The following is a 17,852-nucleotide window of genomic DNA, read 5'->3' on the forward strand; positions in this document are numbered from 1 at the left end:
CCATGGAGCAGGTGCGCTTATTTCGGGGAGGTGCGCTTATTTCGGGGGGTGCCTTTATTTTTCAAACAATAAATTTTTGAAGGTGCGCTTATTTTGCAAACAATAAATTTCGGAAGAGCCCATTATTTTTCGAAACAACAGCGCATCCTGCTCTACTGAAAATAAGCGCCGCATTTACCGAGTACATGGCTAGCTAGCAATATGTGTTTGATACCTATACTTCTACAGTAGTAACTGACTCATTTTTGTTGCTCCATCATTGATTGTACTCAAAGATATCGTCAGGTTATGTTAAAGTTTCGATCACAACTCAGCTATATATGATTAAGTAAATACGTTTTATAACACAAAATACAGTGTAATTATCGGTTTATTGGACTTAACATCTAATTACCGCACCCGGTGCGGTAATTTCGGGGGGGTGGGGTTATTTTTCGAACATGAATGCGGCGGTGAGCTTATTACGGGGGGTGCGCTTATTGCGGGGGGGGGTGCCACAAATTCGATAATTACGGTAATCGCATTTTCGAGAAGACGAGAAGACGTGCGCTTGTGAAGTATGTATCAACATCGGTATGAAATAACAGGTAACGAATATTGTTATTATCAACGTAAATACATACAATAATTCAATGCTACCATCTAATTCGTTTTGATGTGCCTGAATCGTTTGGTCAAAGAATAACAGTCATAATGGTTAGATGCTGGAGGATTCCTCCCGTTAGTTACGTTGTTAATGAGCTGCGCGCTGTCGTGGCCCTTAGATCAAAGCGGCCGCCGCCGCGCTTGCGCGTGCTGTTTGCGCCCGGCACTGCTCCTGTGCCCGCATTTGGTTTTTGCGTTTCCGTTCGACATGCAGTGTCTTTGCATTTCTGTATCGTGTGCGCGCGAGTGACTTTGTTCTTTTAAGAAGAAGTTTTGGAGTGAAGTTCAGAAGTTATCTGATTTTGAGAAAGAGAAAACTTTTACCCGGTTCTTCCGATAACCGAATACTACAGCTTGAAGATGCCACCGAAACGTTCAGGACGCGGCAGACCGGCGGGACGCGGGAGACCGACAGGGGCCTCTGCGAGTCGCGGCCGTAAACGAATAGCCAGCGCATCCTCTCCCGCACAAAACCGGCTCCGTTCACAAGTGACAGTACCGCCGTCAACGACATTTCCATCTAGCACGAACGACCTTCTGAAAAACATCAGCGATCAAGTTCAGGCGCTTAATGAAAGAATTACATCCGTGGAAAAGAATGCGAAGCATGGACCTCTTACCGTGAACGCTGGTCCCAGCCGAACACTGTCTCCCTCATCGAATCGCGTTGTTGCAGGTAACAGTAAGCAGCCAATTACTGAAATCACTATTGAACAGACACCTGAACCCAAAAACATCTACGAACGACTTGGCCCGTCTGTGTATCGAGACCTGCGAGCAGTGAACCCCAACCTGCGCGATGCCTTGCTTGATCACTCGCAATTTGTGGACTTTGCGGATTTGCTGCCACAAAATAGAGTGCCTTCCAAGCGGCCGCAGGCGGGCACTAAGATGACACACGACCCCACCACCGGCGAAGCTATATTCCTTCCGTCTACAAAGAAGGAGCAAATTACCGATTATTTTAAATGGTCTCGAGCATTCTCAGTATTCGTTGAATACCGGACGTTTCATCACCCGGACTTTATAATCCCGCTGATGAAATACCAAGACCTCATCGGGCTTCTGTCAGATCCTGACCGGGGCTATAAGTTCGAGCATGTCATGGAGTATGACATGCAATTCCGAAACTACGCTGCCAATAACCCACTTGACTTTGAAATTTGGACGCGACGTCATGAGGAGTCTTTTCAGGAGCGCATAGCTAATCCCAAGACTCTCACTGCACGAACAGCCAGCACTAGCGGCTTGTCGAACCCACGACATAGCACGCTGCAGCGCGGACGCTGCAAGGAGGTGGGTCACGTCGCACGGGACTGTAAGCAGCCCTTTCGCGGGCGCCCGGCTGCGGAGGGCGAAATCTGCAACAATTTCAACAAAGGAAATTGCACAACACCATGCCGCCGAGGACGCCTGCACGAGTGCAGCGAATGTAATTCCGAAGATCACGCCGAATACAATTGCCCCCGTCGGTATGACAAGCGAGCCGAACGCCGTTAGGAGCCGTACGCCACTTAAACCGGCTGCCTTTAAAAAACTCCTGACAGCACATCCCGACCGAACTTTTGTCGAAGATTTGATTCACATGATCACTGACGGAGCGGATATCGGATACCGCGGCCCAGAATTATCCCGCTATACAAAAAATTCCCGCACTGCAGATGAGAATCCTGAAGCGATTTCGTCATCCATCGAAAAGAGCGTTCAATGTGGCCACGCACTCGGCCCGTTTAACCGACCGCCTCTACCAAATTTCGTTTGCAACGCTCTCGGTGTTAGGCCAAAGTCGAGCGGTGGATTTCGCACAATCATGGACCTTTCCCAACCGACTGGAACATCAGTCAACGACTTCATCGCGAAGGACGAACCACCCTTAAAGTTTTGTTCCGTGGACGATGCCACTAAGCTGATCGCTGCATATGGCAAGGGCGCAGTGATGGCGAAGCTAGACATTGCCAATGCGTTCCGCTTGATTCCAGTACGATGCTCCCAGTGGAACCTTCTTGGCTACAAGTTCAAAGGTAAATATTACCACGACGTGGTTTTACCTTTTGGCTGTCGCTCCGCACCGCGCTTGTTTTGTATGTGCTCTGATGCCATACACTGGATATTTTGCAACATTTCCGGTCACGTCGCTATTTTACACTACATCGATGATTACCTAATCATCGCGCCGGTTGGTGGTAGATGCGCTGAATTGGTCAGTTTGTTCATGAAACTGTGCGAAGAATTGGGTGTACCGCTCGCAGCAAACAAGCTAGAGGGCCCATGTACGCGCATAGTCTTTCTGGGAATAACTATCGATTCCGTAGCGCAGACTTTGTCTTTACCAGAAGGAAAGCTCAACAGTCTAACTGAGCTGCTTCGGTCCTGGTCGAAGAAAACGTCATGTTCACTGGTAGAACTGCAGAGTCTTGTCGGCTCGCTGCAGTTTGCAACCAAATGTGTGCCCGCTGGTCGACTTTACTTAAGGCGTCTCATTCACAAAATGTCCGGCCTGACCACTCACAGACCCCGGTTTGTCACATCAATTCAACTAGACGCCGATTTTCAGTTGGACATCGCTTGGTGGCTTAAGTTCCTGCCTGCTTGGAACGGTTTAGCTACTATTCTGGAGCCAGAATGGAGCAGGCCAGACACGTTGCACCTCTCCACTGACGCCTCGGGCCGCCTTGGAGTGGGCGGTTATTACAGCGGCCGCTGGTTTGCGTCTCCATGGCCACAATGGATTAAGGATATCAAGCCGTGCATCGAGTATCTGGAGATGTTAGGCGTCTTGTTCGCATTAATGCTGTGGCAGCAATTGTTTCGGAACAAGAAAGTTATGTTCCACTGTGACAACCTGGGAGTCTGTGAGGCTTGGGATAAGTTAGGCTCAACCAATCGAGCTGTGCTTGACCTCATGCGCAGAATGACCATGATTGCAGCAGAAGGAAACTTTCACTTCACCATCAAACATATCAGTGGATGTGATAACGGCATAGCTGATGCAATCTCCCGCTTTCAGGTAGACCGGTTTCGCCGGCTAGCACCCGCAGCCAACCTCTACCCCGACAGTCTTCCCGACATATGGAGCGATTTACAGAGCAGCTACACGGGCTCGGCCAGCTGAATGATGTTGCATCCATGCTGCAGAAACACCACTTGGCGCAGACTACCAGAAATACATATGGTTCCGGATGGCACCAGTTTGCCACGTACTGCCGCGCGCACGGTGAGACCAGCCTGCCGGCATCAAAAGAAACCCTTCTCCGTTTTTTCGCGCATTTGCATTTGCGGAATGTTGCGCCATCAACCGCAAAGGTGTATTTAGCCGCTATCAGTAAGCTACATGTTGAACGCGGCTTAACTTCGTTCGCTGGCTCAGACGTCGTGATGCGTACAATGGACGGTTACCAGCGCTTATCTGGACAACAACGTGACCAACGCCTGCCTATTACCCTGCAGATTATGCGTTACCTGAAAGACGAGATATCGAAATCTAGCCTGTCTTCCTTCGATAAGAAAATGTACTGGGCAGCGTTCACCGTGGCTTTTACCGGACTCTTGAGGGTAAGCGAATACACCGCCGCTGCGCCCGGTCAGTTTGCAGCTAAGCAGACCCTCCTCTTGGAAGACGTTACACTCCACACAGATTCTGTCGTTCTGAATCTGAAGTCAACAAAGACGGATCAGTTCGGGTATGGTTATCGTCTGTCACTGCGCAAGACCGGGCGTTCCGTGTGTCCCGTGGAGTCCTTACGCGCGTACACAACGGTTAGGACAACCATGGCCAGCCAACGCGAACCGCTCTTCATTCAGTCTAGCGGTGCCTACCTTACCCGCTCTGCAGTCGATTTCACCTTGAAGAAACTTTTGCGTGCGCTTTCGGATCACCCGAAGTATAGTACGCACAGCTTCCGCATCGGCGGTACAACGACAGCCGCCTTGGCAGGATGTGAAGACAGCCAAATTCAACGCACCGGCCGATGGAAATCCGGATGTTTCGCGAAATATATCCGCGGCACTGTGCCTGTCGACGGTATCAATCCTTACCGATGATTTGTTTGGGGTTTTGTTTGGGGCCTTCGGTTGTGCAGGGCACTGGTCGCTCTCCTCTGCCGACCCCAGGTCGGCCGGCTTCTCGCTGACCCACGGTCACCGCACTCAGCCGATTGCCGAGAGTACCAGCTTCCCAGCAGCCGGGGTTCCAGTGCCCACAGTGGACTCCGGAAGCGGTAACATTAAGTTACAATTAACAAGTTAATTGTTGTTAATGTTAGCTGGAGGATATGCCTCCCGCTCTTTTTCTTTTCTCCCGCCTTAGCGCGTTACGTGAGCGTCGAGAGATGGCGCTGCGCGCTGTCGTGGCCCTTAGATCAAAGCGGCCGCCGGCGCGCTTGCGCGTGCTGTTTGCGCCCGGCACTGCTCCTGTGCCCGCATTTGGTTTTTGCGTTTCCGTTCGACATGCAGTGTCTTTGCATTTCTGTATCGTGTGCGCGCGAGTGACTTTGTTCTTTTACCACCCGCCACACCCTTCTGTTTCTTTTCTTTTATTTCGCATTCGCTCAATAAAGGGGCCTTCGGTTGTGCAGGGCACTGGTCGCTCTCCTCTGCCGACCCCCGGTCGGCCGGCTTCTCGCTGACCCACGGTCACCGCACTCAGCCGATTGCCGAGAGTACCAGCTTCCCAGCAGCCGGGGTTCCAGTGCCCACAGTGGACTCCGGAAGCGGTAACATTAATGATATCCTGCTCGATGCTACTATTCCCCATTTACAACGTAAATTACACAAAAGAGAAAACGTGTGCACCCTTTTGGCGGGAGCTATGACTTGATAGTCTCCGAGTCTGCGACTCTGCGTTCATGTTATGATACGTGACTTAGCTATGTAAACTTGCCGTGCCTTCTGAATACAAACTTACCATGCCTTTCTGAGTACTACACCTTTCTATTTTGCAATTTGCAATATATCAAGATAAAGATCTATATTACAACGGAAAACCCCGTACGATCTGGTCAGAACAAACCAAAAAATTAATCGAAAAACAGCTAACGCCATTCGATTCAGCATGTCTGGAAACCGTGTCACATGCATTTTGTTTTGACAATTATCCGCTCCGGCTCCCGTGCACAGACGCCGGTGCCGGTAGAGCTGAAAGCTCAAGGTGACCTTGAAAATAATTCAAAGTCCGGTTACATGAAGCAAATTTGAAGTGGTACCTTTTTAGATCAACAAATTAAAAAGATTGAAACTTCTACTCCTACAGCCAACTAGCAGTAACACAAACGATGCTGCTAGCGGATGGCTTCGTTTCTATAAGTAGCTAACAATTTAAAAGCGCTCAAAAACATGACTTGACAATGAGAACGCTCGTTAAAAGCCATTTGAAGGCAGCTTTAAAAGAAACTAACCATAGTAATCGTTCAAACGGCCTGACTTTCATTGCAGTCCGAGCAATACTAAGGACAGTAATCGAATAATCAGAATATACAATATACAGTCCTTAAATTATTCCGTATAACACGGAATAATAATACGGTATCTACATTTTAGATCTTTATTCCCACAAAAAATAAAAAGGGAATACACGAACCCAGCTTTTCCGTATATAATCTTCCATAATTCCATTCCATAATTTCCATAATATTAATCCGAAGGCCGATATTCCCAAACCGGCCAATCGGTCCTAGATTCACAGAGCCTGCTAGGTGAGCTAGTGACCGAAGTATCACTACTATCCAGAGCACATAGCCCGCTTGGTGAACGAGTGACCGAACTGCTACTACTGTCCAGAGCACAGCCCGCTAGGTGAACGAGTGACCGAACTATCGCTGCTGTCCAGAGCATGGTGCCCGCAAGGTGAGCAAGTGCCCGAATTCCATTACTGTCCCGCACCGAACTAATACCAGCATCTATTGCAGCATTCTTTAGGTTGAAATTAAGTGCCTGCTGCACTCAGAGTCGGGAGAGAAAAATCAACAAAAATCCCCTTCTGAATAAAAGTGAATGCATCTGGGTGCACAAAAGCCATAAATACAGTTTATGTCCTATCAGCGTTTTAGCGCTATTTTTGGAACATTTTTTCCCCGAAGGAATAAGCTGTTAACTAAATAACTGAATGAAATCCTTTGAATAAACCGTCCGTAGACTGGGGATCACAAGAAACGCGGTGGCGAAGCCGAGGCTGTTTCTTGTATTTTAATATCATAACAGCTAAATTATTGCAGACAAATGATAATTGCATTACCATTACTTCGATGTCAAACTTCCACAAAATTTTGGAGAACAAACTGGGGCTGTTTGTGCCCGTCCACAGTTGTGGTAAATGTATGAAACCGTTAATTTCGTGTTTTGTAGGCTAAAAGCGCCTTTCGGCATTTATAAAAATCAGAAGGGCACAATAGCTCAAGTAAAAATGAATTGATCATAACTATAAGTCTGTGTGAGTAATCAGGCTTTTCAACGATACCGTACCTTGTTGCTTGTTGATCAACGTTAGAAGCGTAAAGAGCAGAGCAAACCACTATACTTAAACCCTATGCTGATGAAAATTGACACACTAAAAATACAAACGTGCAAAAAAACCGTTCATGTACTTTCCAGAACCGGCGACTTTTAAAAACAAAATTTACAGTAGTAATTTCTGCAAAATGCAGTAAACCGGCACGCTGCCCAGTGTTCTTCGCTATCACATAAGAAGCTTTCCAAAAAACCTTGTGCGATTCGTGCTCGTGTGAACTTTTTTTAATTTTTTCACCGCACACAAAATTACTTTCCTTTTTCTGACCATTCAAATTTCCTTCCTTTCTACTATCAAAATTTCCTTTTAACCCCAAAATTTCTTTTCTTTAATTATTCCTTCCTCTTTTTGACAAAAAAATTCCTTCCTTTATTTATTCTTTTCACTTTTTGACCTTGGCCAATCAAGAGGGGAAATAACAGATGTTAAGGCGATGCTGCACTATTGTATGCAGTATGTACTATGTAATTGCCGCGCACGGCAGCATTCAGATGTTTCTGTAAATCGGCTGGACAACTGAACTTGCGCTACGCCATCAACGCCTCAGTGACGTAGGCAAAATTGCTGGAAAACACTGGGACCAGACAGAGTGACCGTAGACGACAAAAAAAGGGAAAGACCATTTTATGGATTTTTTCATAATCATTCAATTTGCGTCGGTCTAAATTGCTAAATATGCACCAGAACTGTGATGTGTATGAAAACTGAGATACCTGATGGAGCCGCACTGAGATCCGGTTTTCATTACGGACACAAAGAAACCGGCCTTCTGTTTCTACTTCGAAATCAGACCCAACAAAAATCCAAGAAAATATGTGGTGGGAAATCACACTGCACATATGCAGTGTAATTACAACGCAATAACGCATACGACCATTGCGCATGAATCATGATTACTGTACAGCAATTTCTGCACAAAGCAGCCTTAATATTTTTGGTTGGTGACTTAAAAATCTATTACCTATCAACGAAATATCAATGATATATATGTATATTATATACATAGACATGATTTCAGGGTTACCTTGAAAGAGCATTTAACACACTGCTGAAGCAATGAATATCTGTATTTAAATAGTCTAGCAGAAGAACATTTGTTGGACTAGCTACCAGATTTACTAGCAACAAAAACCAAAAAACTGCGAATGTATCTGTAGCTGTCCATTTCTGTATACAGTCCATTTCATCAATCATTTGTATCTGTATTACCGAAAAGATGAAATTTCGGAAACGTTTACATAATACATGGTGCTAAATTACTGTACCCGATAACAAACTGATGCATTTACATGCACGGAACTTTCGTTTTCGCTCGCTCTCGTACACTGTAAATTTTATAAACACAGAAAACCTGCAAAGGACATAAACTGGTAAATTCAAAGGTCATAAAACTGGTAAATTCAAAGTTTTCGCTCGCTCTCATAGATCATAAATTTTATAAACACAGAAAACCTGCAAAGGACATAAACCGTCAAAAAGTCGCAAAGTTAAAATGTCTCAATGCAAATTGTCCCAAACCAAAGTGTCTCAGCGTCAAAGGGTCCCGCGGCGAAATGTCTTCGCGGCGAAAAGACTTGCATCGAATTTAATTGCGGCGAAATGTCACACTCCCAAATGTCCGGGTGCGGATTTATGGTATTTTTCGGATGTTGTTGAATCAGTTTTAAAATTCGGTTCAAAGTTTTTAAAATTAGTTAAATACAGTAGCAGTGAATCGTGATGTCCGTTTTAGTTCTCCATAATTGTGTCAACAACCACATGTCGTGCATTAGTATCGTTTTAATGCCAATATTGGTGAACAAGATCTTTCAGCTGTAGAACAAACAATCCAGAAAAGGTTTTGGAGTGTTAAGTCAGCTTAGCAATACGTATGTTAATACCATTAGCACCAGTAAAAAGCCAGCAAAGGCCGCAGTAAAGAACAGTTTTTATACTGTACTCGTATAGTACTTTACATGTTTAATAGTACCAGTTATTACTGCATAAAACCTTGGACGAGGAACGGTATGATTAGATCCATTATTATTGGCCCCCAATGGTGCGACAGGTTAGGTTACAACACGTCGTGTTAACAGAAAACTCCGTGCCATTATGCGCATTTTCGTAGGTTAGCGGTTTAGAACAATCGACACTCAGCATCTCCCGATAATCTGGCGCAAACTCAGGAGGCACCGACGGCGATGCAAAGTCTCCTAACCGGAACACCTCTCCTTCCTCTCTTTTGCTGGCAGTAAGAAATGGTTTCTCCTTAAGGAAATTTCGAAACCAGGCATAAGAGCAGCTACAGTGCAGCTGGCGTATTCTCTCCTCCTTCTCCTCGTAGGATACGTGAAAACGTGCGTAGTGTTGCGGGTCGGTCTCGTTTACGCGTATAAAATCCAGCTCATCGAGAAGGCCGGTCTCCAGTGCCAAGACTTGCAGGTGTGGGATATCCGTGAAAGTATACGGTTCCATGTCACCGACGGCGGTTTTATAGAAATAAATCATACGAAGCTGTGGCATTCGCGAAAAATCCCGCTGGCGGATATTGACGAAGGCGCATTTGTTAATGTCGAAGCGGAGGATGTGCGGCAGGTTGCCCATTTCGTACACCATAGCCGTCACATTTGGATTATGATCACACGGAGCCTCGATGGTCAAGCCGACGATCTGCTGGCGAACTGGGTCCACAACGTCAAAGTGAACGTTGCTGCCCATATATTGCCCTGGCGAAAGTGAAACTACGACAGCGCGGGTGGGACTGATCATGCTAACGTTCCGGTGGATTTCTCTCAGGGTATCGCGGTCTTTCCAGTAGCATTTTCCTACATTGAGATAGGTTTTCTGATACATTTCGGGAGTGGACGTACACTCTTCAGCAGAGTCAACAATTAAGGGAGAACATTTGTCCCATATGGGTGTATTATGGGGACGAGGTCCCGTCATAGCCGCGTACTGCAAGCACTCTTCCAACGTGATGTTGTCGGCGCGGAAAGGGAAATCCACGGTCGAAAGCGAGCGATTTTGAACATCCAGTGGCCGCGGTGCAAAATGACAGTCAGTTTCCCATTCAACTTCCAAACCTGTGCGAAACACGTGCATCTTTTGTATTCCGATGTGCAATAGAAACGATTCTTTTACGTATGTGTCTTGGTAAAAATTAGTAAAAAAAACGATACTCCTTTTTTCCAGCACTGCTACACATGAAACATTACTTTATGCGTTTGCATACGTGCGTAAAGTTATAAGCCAAGCGAACCAGGGCAATTTTACCGAATACGTGGGCTATGTCTTTTGGTTTTCCAATTCCAAAATTATTTAACAAAAATACATGGGCGAAACTGAAAACGCACTGGCGTTTTTATATCAAGTTTTACAAACTATGAGTAACATTGTAAATGTACTCACTCGAAGAAAAGGCGAATGTGCCGGCAATTAACAAACCTAACCCGGCTAGCCGGATCCAAATTTTCATTTTGTATTATGCAGGTTGAAAGTCTAGTTTTGACCTATTAACTGTAATTAACAGCACGCAAACACCACTTTACAATTACACTATAGAACTATATGTCTGGCTTTATGTGTCACATAACCAATGTTTAACACTCGCATAATATAGAAATCTTCCGAATGAGAAAAAGTAGTTAACTTATGTAGTAGGCAGCGACTGCGTTCTAGCTATAGGGGATCACACAAGGTGGCCAGGCACGAGAGACCTTGAACTTGATTAAATCTTCCACTGGAAGTGTGCGTGATGGTGTCCGATTAATACAACCAAATTTAAGTGAGTACAACGGCAAGGTTGTGAACATTTTTGCTATTTTGATTGCAACGTTTAGGATGAAATGACTGTCACTGCCGGCTAAAGCTTACAATGTACAGTCGAACATAATAACATCAGGCTTTCATTAAAACTGTATAACAACGCGATTGCGCGTTTTCCGTTCCCGATTTCCGTTCCCGATTTTCCGTTCCCGTTCCCAACGATTGCGCGTTTTCCGTTCCCACTTCCCAACATTCGATGCACAAACGAATACCGTGATGGTGAATAGTGAATACTTCAAGTGCGAGCATTTCTAGAAGTCAATAAATTGGTGTGGGCGATATGGCGGGACACCTCCATTTATACCGTGACGTTTATTGCTTTCTGGCTACTGCAAACACGCAATTTTTCGTGCTGATTAACAATTCACGTAAATATGAAATTCCCTAGAATGCGAAATTATTATTACATGCCCATTGGCTCTACAAACGAGAGTACGGTAGATCTACAATAGATGTGGTCCACAGTCTTTGGTTCTAAGGTAGCCCAGCCGTCGAAAAATCAGCACCCGGACACCAGGCGCTTTTAACGTATTTTAATTGCAACAGAATTATCGTTGCTCATGTTGCCTCGCCCTTACGTCTGAAGGTCTGAGAATCCAGGTGATTGCTTCCGATAAAAAAGGAGAATGGTTTTTGTACAAAAGGATTAATGGCTGTCTCCAGAAATTATCTTTCCAAGACTTTTGTTGTGACAATAATTGGTCTCGGTGAAGGGGCTGGGTCGCGGGTGAAAAACTGCTCTAAACTGATATTGTTGTACAATATAACTTCGCTTAAAACAGCGATGGTACATTACTCCTGCACGCCGCGCGAGAACGCCAAATGTGTGCTCGGAATTTAAGTCCTTTGGGCAATTATGCCGAACATGGCCGGAAACGGCCCCAAGCTCAAAAACCAAACACGAAAAGAAACCCAAGAAGACCCGATACCGTGTACTGAGGACGACAGTTAACAGAATCAGCTGTGACGATGAGGAAGGGTCTTGATTTAAGGAAACAGTTACATGGGCGAGATAAGTGAGGTGCGGAATTCCACACATCTCTACTCATCCACAAATTAAGTGATTCACACAGAAATAGAAAATAAGTACGGCTTTGGGCGGAATTGATGCGGCAGGATACAAAGGATTCAAATAAACAAAAGAGTGCCTCGAAAAACTTAACATGTACGAAGTCGTCCATATCTGTAAAAACTCAGTTCCCCAGGTTAGAATTCAAGGTAGCCTCCGGTGGCATCGGTTCGTCTTTCGACCGAATCTTTGAAGCCAAGCGAACGCGAACGCAGCGGAACGGTATTGTAATTCAAATTTTGCAGGTAATTCACTGAGATGGTGTCGATCAGCGGGAAATGACTGACAATCTTCTGCACTTTCGCGTAGACCACTGCGCTATCGGCGATATTCAACCGCTTTTCAATGGCATAATACAATGCGTCCATGTACAGCGCGTGAGTATGTCCCATCAGCGTCTTGTTCGAGGCTTTTGTGTTTTCTGCAAAATATTTGCGGTTGTCATTGGCTCATGAAAGAAACAATAATATTTATGCCCCAGAAAGCCCGCCAGATACAAGAGGAGTTGGTGTTCACCCACAATTATCCACTGTTTGCAAACTGAATTGTCTCATGGAATTTCTACCAGCGCATGCATCCGAACTGGCCACTGTCAATACAGGTAATTAATTTTCATATCAAGCATCAAGATTAAAAGGCGCATTCAGGAATTTGGTTGCAGCAGGCAACTTTCATCCGTTTTACTGTTTATACCGATTCTATGCAGCGAGCATTGCTTGGCATAACTCACGTAGTTCATAGTAAGTTGTACAACAACCGCCACCACCGTTTCTGTGTGTATACCTGGATAAAAAATAGCCGCGGCTAACAGCAGGTAAAGCTCCACCAACGTCAGGTCACTGCTGTTAATTGACGCAAAACGAGAACCAACAAACCGCAGGTAATCCCCATCGACCTCCAGCAATGATTCTACGACGTATTTGGACAAATGCAGCCCGGATGCACCAGCAGGAATCAGAATGTAGTATTCTCCTTTGTGGAAGTAATTAGCATAGTGTATCTGCAAAACGCATTCCAGTTAAACTAGGAAATCGAAAAGTGGCAAAACCGATGAAAAGCCGACCAAATAGCTGATGAGATGCTTTTCCGTTAACAACGTCCGTTGGTCGTCGAAGGAAAGATCGTGAAAACCGGCGAGCAGTGAGGCAAAGGTAGCCAAACGTTCAGCTGTCCTTTTGGTAAAGGCTGAGAGCAGCTTGATCCAATGCGACGGTGTGGCCTGGGGCTCATGCTGAAAAATACAGCACTGGCAGCAAAATCAAATGCAACTGTCGGTCAGCAAATAGCGAAGCAGCGAAATGGAGGACAGACAACTGACGTGCTACCAAAAATGTAAAATAATCCTGTTGATGGGGTTATGGTTGTTTTTTTTCTTCATTACTTTGCCTTTGAATCGTACTGCTGTAAACTTATTCTTTTAAGTGCGAGCTTTAAGTAATCGAACAACAGAAAAGAAAACGTGCTCTTATATGCGTAAAACGACATCGGGTAGGCCTAAGCGGGTAACTAACCGGCACGAGACCGTCCCGGAGGGCCGCAATCATAAGGGTGGAAAAGGCAACAATCTCATCGCCGTAAGCAGTTTCGTATGCCTCCGTTACACCAACGATCACCTTCTCTAGCGCACTGTTCCGCGCTGTAACAGTCTCCCAGTATTTGTCGATGGTGGACGGACAGTGCAGGGAATGGACGAAATGGCTCGGCAGCGTCGACTGGAGAATGTCCCTGGAATCTCGACGAACACCAGAAGAATCTAGGACAACCTTCGGAGTCAGGCAAACGATAGTAGAAAATCGGCAAAGTGCTCAAAGAGAGGCAACATGCTGCAAAGTCTAATAAACGGACGTAGTCATATAATCTGTAGTCATATAACCTGTAGTCATATATCTGTAGTCATATATCTGTCACATAGTCATATAATCTGTAGTCATATATCTGTAGTCATATAAAAGAAAGCAGTAGGCGCACTGCCGCCGGCTGATTACATTGCACGTGCTGATCGTTTTAGCAGAGACAGATCCCATACCTACCACATTCCTGCACGTGTCGCATTTATTGATCGACGGCGACCGCGCGTTTACACGTTCTACGAGTATCTGGTTTTCACAAACCGGAAAAGCGCACGAGCTGGCCCGAGCGAGACCGCAGACTGGAACTGAATCGTCCTGTCCGAAAAACAACAGGCTGGGTGCCCGCTTTTGGGGGATGGTCCGGAGGGGGCCGCAATGGGACTACGGAATTCACTTCAAAGTCAGAGGACGGGCTTCTGCAGCGAAGATTACTTGGCATGAAACAGCATAAACGATCGTCATAGTGTCATTCCTAAGGGATCATGGGCCATAGGAAGAATGTTTGAATCACAAGACACATAAAGTACATATTTACCACTCCAAAATGGAGCATTTACTACTCCAAAATCCAATCTATACCATAAATCATTAAAGTTGATAAATTTCTTTTATTGATACGAGTAAATCTGAGTTTTACTCTTAATAGGTGAACGGTTAATCATTAATCATAATTAATCACAAATCTGTTAATCATAAATCATTTAGTAATTAATTGGACATACTTGTCTGGACACCGTGATTCATCAGGGGAGGGGGCGAAGCGTATCACTGGAAAACAAACGACGGCTTTGTCAGCACGGAAAATTATGTTGCTGACATGTCCAACGCGCAAATATTTAATATTGCCATTTATCCGAGCGAACATTATCATCCAATGATTCCAATTATTTCAAGAGTGCGCAAAAGTCAGCTACACTGTTTCCAACATGCTTAAGAACTGTATTTTCAATCCCACATACCAGACTGTACGCGAAGCGCAGGATTGCTAGATCCCGCTAACACTGGATGCGATTGGCCGTAATCAAATGAACTCTGTTCAGAAGTTCGCTCCTCGTTTGCTGTCATTTGTACAACAGGTTTTCCCAACTCATAACTGTGAACAGCGAACCTTAGTTTGGGCAGCGACACTGCTTCGAACCACGAAGCCACAAGAACGGGTGCCAGCAGTCCAAATTCAAACTTCTGAAAAATACCGGTTAACGCGAAAATACCATTAAATTAACGGTGGAAAAGAGATACCACACTCACTACTTTATGGATGCCTGCGGCACAATAATAACTGCAGCTGGCGAGTGGCAAAGGCAATCGTAGCGCATATGAATAGCCGCGTTTTATATACGCGTATTCCAATGCGTATTGTGAACGTGTATATCAGTAACGTATCGTACATACTCCGATACTCCTTCATAATTATGACGTATTATGTACTACGCTGCAACGGCGCAACCTGCATTGGCAAGCATCATGCCGTTTCTTCGTGCATGCCCGATGCACCATATTAAACCGTGCTGCTTCTCCCGTTCTTCCAATCTTTTCCTCCTTGTAAACCGCAGTGCCAAAACTGAAAAATAAAACTACATTCAAAAAATTAGGGTGCATATATAGACAGTACGAGTAAGTGCTTACGGGGAAAATTCTAGTGCGAGGAAAATTCATGAAATCCGTGTATCTACATCTCATTAATCTTACGCGCAGCTTTCTTGTGTGCAGCACACGACGACGTCAATGACACAATGGCCCCGTATGTGAGCGGTCCAGATTGGTCCCATTCCGTTTATCCATACAAATTGTTTCGTACACTTTGATCTTCCTCTTCTTTAAAAAAATATGAAATATCACAAACAGCTGCTTTTGTACGTATACGCCTGTGCGCTGTATCTGTTTGTGTATACTGTAGGCTAAATTCGGATAATTTTCGACTAGGCGGGAGACGAAATGTGTAATTTGTCGAAGTATGGAACTAATAAGTGATATCGAGCTCGAAAGACCATGTACTTGAGCTATTCAATTACTGTTTGTGCTTATGCTATCCGATACGCGCTAATTAATTTTAAGTAATTACAATGGAATTTTTATTTAAATTTTTTATTGGGCGAAAATTAGTTGCACTATAGATGCACTGGAACAGATACTGATCAATGCTTACTGGATGATGAGTATATTCTGCGTCCTAGTTTCTGTGCTTCTTTAAGACAACCGGAAGTTGTAGCTTATTTGCTTCACTGAATATGTTTTCATAATTTTACCGTGTATTTGTTCAATCATATCAGCTTGCTTTCATTTCTATGAAAGCTTTGGTAACAAAGACAGCGCTACGTAACGCAGAGACTTCGAGGTTATACAAATTATATGTACCAATTATATGTAATTTATTGCGATATTGGGTACCACTAACACAATCCTTTGGCCACCGTCAAATCGTCAAGGGCCAACTGAAAGAAATTAGCCTGGGAAACTGGTAGAATCATGGCAAAAAGGTCGAGCTAAAATAAACAAAAAGTTTTTAACGCATGCACGATAAATATTTATAAACCAAGGACGGACTTCGGTTTATTTATCTCAAAATCGAATGAAATATCGCGTACTTTCTATCGTCTAAAATTTATGCACAACCTTTTAGATTATATTAATTTTTGTTTCCAGTAACCTTACCGCCATGCAAACCAGTGAAGCAAACTGACTACCGCCGTTATAATGATGGCAGACCAGCCGTCTCGTTGCCAGCGTTTACCTGGAAAGCGTCCCGCTGCTGGAATTTAACGGATTCACGCCGCCAAGCAGGCGCTGCATTACCCGTGAATGACTGCAGTACATAGTAGGCCGACGTCTCGATCTCCGCGATGGACACACGGAATTCATTGGGTTGATCGCTTGCCATATACAGCCAATAAGACAAGCAGAAGTCCTTTGCTGTGCCATCCAAACTGACGCCGCCATGAATAACGGGTGTTCGTGCGATTGCGATATTGGGTTCAGAGGCGTCAAAAGAGCCAAATGGGGCAGGCGTTAAAGACAGGTACCACTGATCTGAAAATTAAGTGCGGTTGATCTGATATACTGTCTCTGCTGCCCGAGCATAATTCTGTTCTGTGCAGAAATGCAGTCCTCTTTTCTTCACGGAAATTTCAAAGAATATCAGGCAGCCTTACTGTGATATTACTGTGATATCATGCAGCCTTACTGTTAGCCAGTTCGTCCGGTCGATTAGGGACGTTGTCGGCCAAGAGATCCGCCTGGTTCCGCCGCATCCATGGTATGCCGAACGGGGCTACGTACATCCAACAAAGATCCGCTTCGAAATCACAGCGATACGATTCTGTGAGTAGAGACAGTTAAAATTAAGTTTCGATCAGCGATAACAGCAATCTTCACCTTTGTGCATGCTGGTGCGACTAAAATAGGTAGCATATCAAACTAACGGACAGTGGCTAACCATTTTTCATAAAATCCATAAAAAGAAGCTTAGCTATTCTTGTACGAATCCGCTTTCTGCATAATGTGACTAGTCTCATGCTGATATCGTTCCACATTAAAAACAAAAAGAGCAAATTTTGCTGTTGTACCCCACCTTGGGCATATAATATTTGACTGCAGCTGATCAGTCCCATCAGCAACACCACTGGTCGAACGGAAGCCATTGAGTACTATTACATGTGTCGACTACGGACTATGTACCGACTGATATTTGAACAGTTAACAGTTATGATATCAGCTCCGTGCTTCGTATAATACTGTACTTGCGCAATCAGAAACTGAAGTGTTTATATCCCATTCGAAGCACACATAATGACGATAGATGTTAGCCAGTTAATACGCGCAATAATCATGTCGAGGCTTGCTTGAATTTACCACGAACGACTGCGTGCATGCCTGCATGGTGATTACTAATTAGCAAACATATCCAGCGCAAAATAATAATCACTTATCCACATTGTCATACCGGTATGCAATCCTGAATGGCACTATTCTTGCTGTGTCATTT

At 44.8% G+C, this 17,852-nt stretch overlaps 3 protein-coding genes across 5 annotated transcripts; 1 reads left to right on the forward strand and 2 right to left on the reverse strand.

Moving 5' to 3' along the window:
* Positions 1-4,029: 4,029 nt before the first annotated feature.
* Positions 4,030-4,686, forward strand: LOC129592395 (uncharacterized). The gene has a single exon (XM_055488416.1). It carries the CDS (start codon positions 4,030-4,032, stop codon positions 4,684-4,686), a length of 657 nt encoding a protein of 218 aa, XP_055344391.1.
* Positions 4,687-9,012: 4,326 nt separating this feature from the next.
* Positions 9,013-10,730, reverse strand: LOC129592472 (uncharacterized). The gene is made up of 2 exons (XM_055488517.1): positions 10,535-10,730; positions 9,013-10,209 (listed from the first exon to the last, which is right to left on the reverse strand). Exons 1-2 carry the CDS (start codon positions 10,599-10,601, stop codon positions 9,170-9,172), a joined length of 1,107 nt encoding a protein of 368 aa, XP_055344492.1. The 5' UTR covers positions 10,602-10,730; the 3' UTR covers positions 9,013-9,169.
* A 280-nt stretch (positions 10,731-11,010) lies between these two features.
* Positions 11,011-17,727, reverse strand: LOC129592361 (uncharacterized). Of its 3 annotated transcripts, XM_055488374.1 has the most exons (12): positions 17,439-17,727; positions 17,052-17,186; positions 16,602-16,897; positions 16,226-16,353; positions 15,560-15,685; positions 14,830-15,431; positions 14,593-14,638; positions 14,132-14,286; positions 13,532-13,773; positions 13,084-13,251; positions 12,804-13,020; positions 11,492-12,441 (listed from the first exon to the last, which is right to left on the reverse strand). In XM_055488374.1, exons 6-12 carry the CDS (start codon positions 14,933-14,935, stop codon positions 12,158-12,160), a joined length of 1,218 nt encoding a protein of 405 aa, XP_055344349.1. In that variant the 5' UTR covers positions 14,936-15,431; positions 15,560-15,685; positions 16,226-16,353; positions 16,602-16,897; positions 17,052-17,186; positions 17,439-17,727; the 3' UTR covers positions 11,492-12,157. The 3 variants fall into 3 exon arrangements, 1 of the variants encoding a protein (XP_055344349.1); XR_008690967.1 differs by lacking the exons at positions 15,560-15,685; positions 16,226-16,353; positions 16,602-16,897; positions 17,052-17,186; positions 17,439-17,727 and adding exons at positions 11,013-11,280; positions 15,497-15,534 and having other exon boundaries at positions 11,530-12,441; XR_008690968.1 differs by lacking the exons at positions 15,560-15,685; positions 16,226-16,353; positions 16,602-16,897; positions 17,052-17,186; positions 17,439-17,727 and adding an exon at positions 11,011-11,280 and having other exon boundaries at positions 11,530-12,441; positions 14,132-14,342; positions 14,830-14,920.
* Between the last annotated feature and the right edge of the window lie 125 nt (positions 17,728-17,852).

This window comes from Paramacrobiotus metropolitanus, unplaced genomic scaffold (genome assembly GCF_019649055.1).
Source record: "Paramacrobiotus metropolitanus isolate TYO unplaced genomic scaffold, Prichtersi_v1.0 Parri_scaffold0000052, whole genome shotgun sequence".
NCBI classification, from domain to species: Eukaryota; Metazoa; Tardigrada; class Eutardigrada; order Parachela; family Macrobiotidae; genus Paramacrobiotus; species Paramacrobiotus metropolitanus.

Coding starts and splice junctions, on each gene's coding strand:
- LOC129592395 (XM_055488416.1), top strand. CDS start 4,030: ATGGACGGTTACCAGCGCTTATCTGGACAACAACGTGACCAACGCCTG.
- LOC129592472 (XM_055488517.1), bottom strand. CDS start 10,601: ATGAAAATTTGGATCCGGCTAGCCGGGTTAGGTTTGTTAATTGCCGGC. Junction 10,210..10,534: donor CACATTCGCCTTTTCTTCGA/GTGAGTACATTT, acceptor TGTTTCGCACAG/GTTTGGAAGTTGAATGGGAA.
- LOC129592361 (XM_055488374.1), bottom strand. CDS start 14,935: ATGACAGCAAACGAGGAGCGAACTTCTGAACAGAGTTCATTTGATTAC. Junction 14,639..14,829: donor TGCGCTTCGCGTACAGTCTG/GTATGTGGGATT, acceptor TTTGTTTTCCAG/TGATACGCTTCGCCCCCTCC. Junction 13,021..13,083: donor AGCATCTCATCAGCTATTTG/GTCGGCTTTTCA, acceptor TGCGTTTTGCAG/ATACACTATGCTAATTACTT.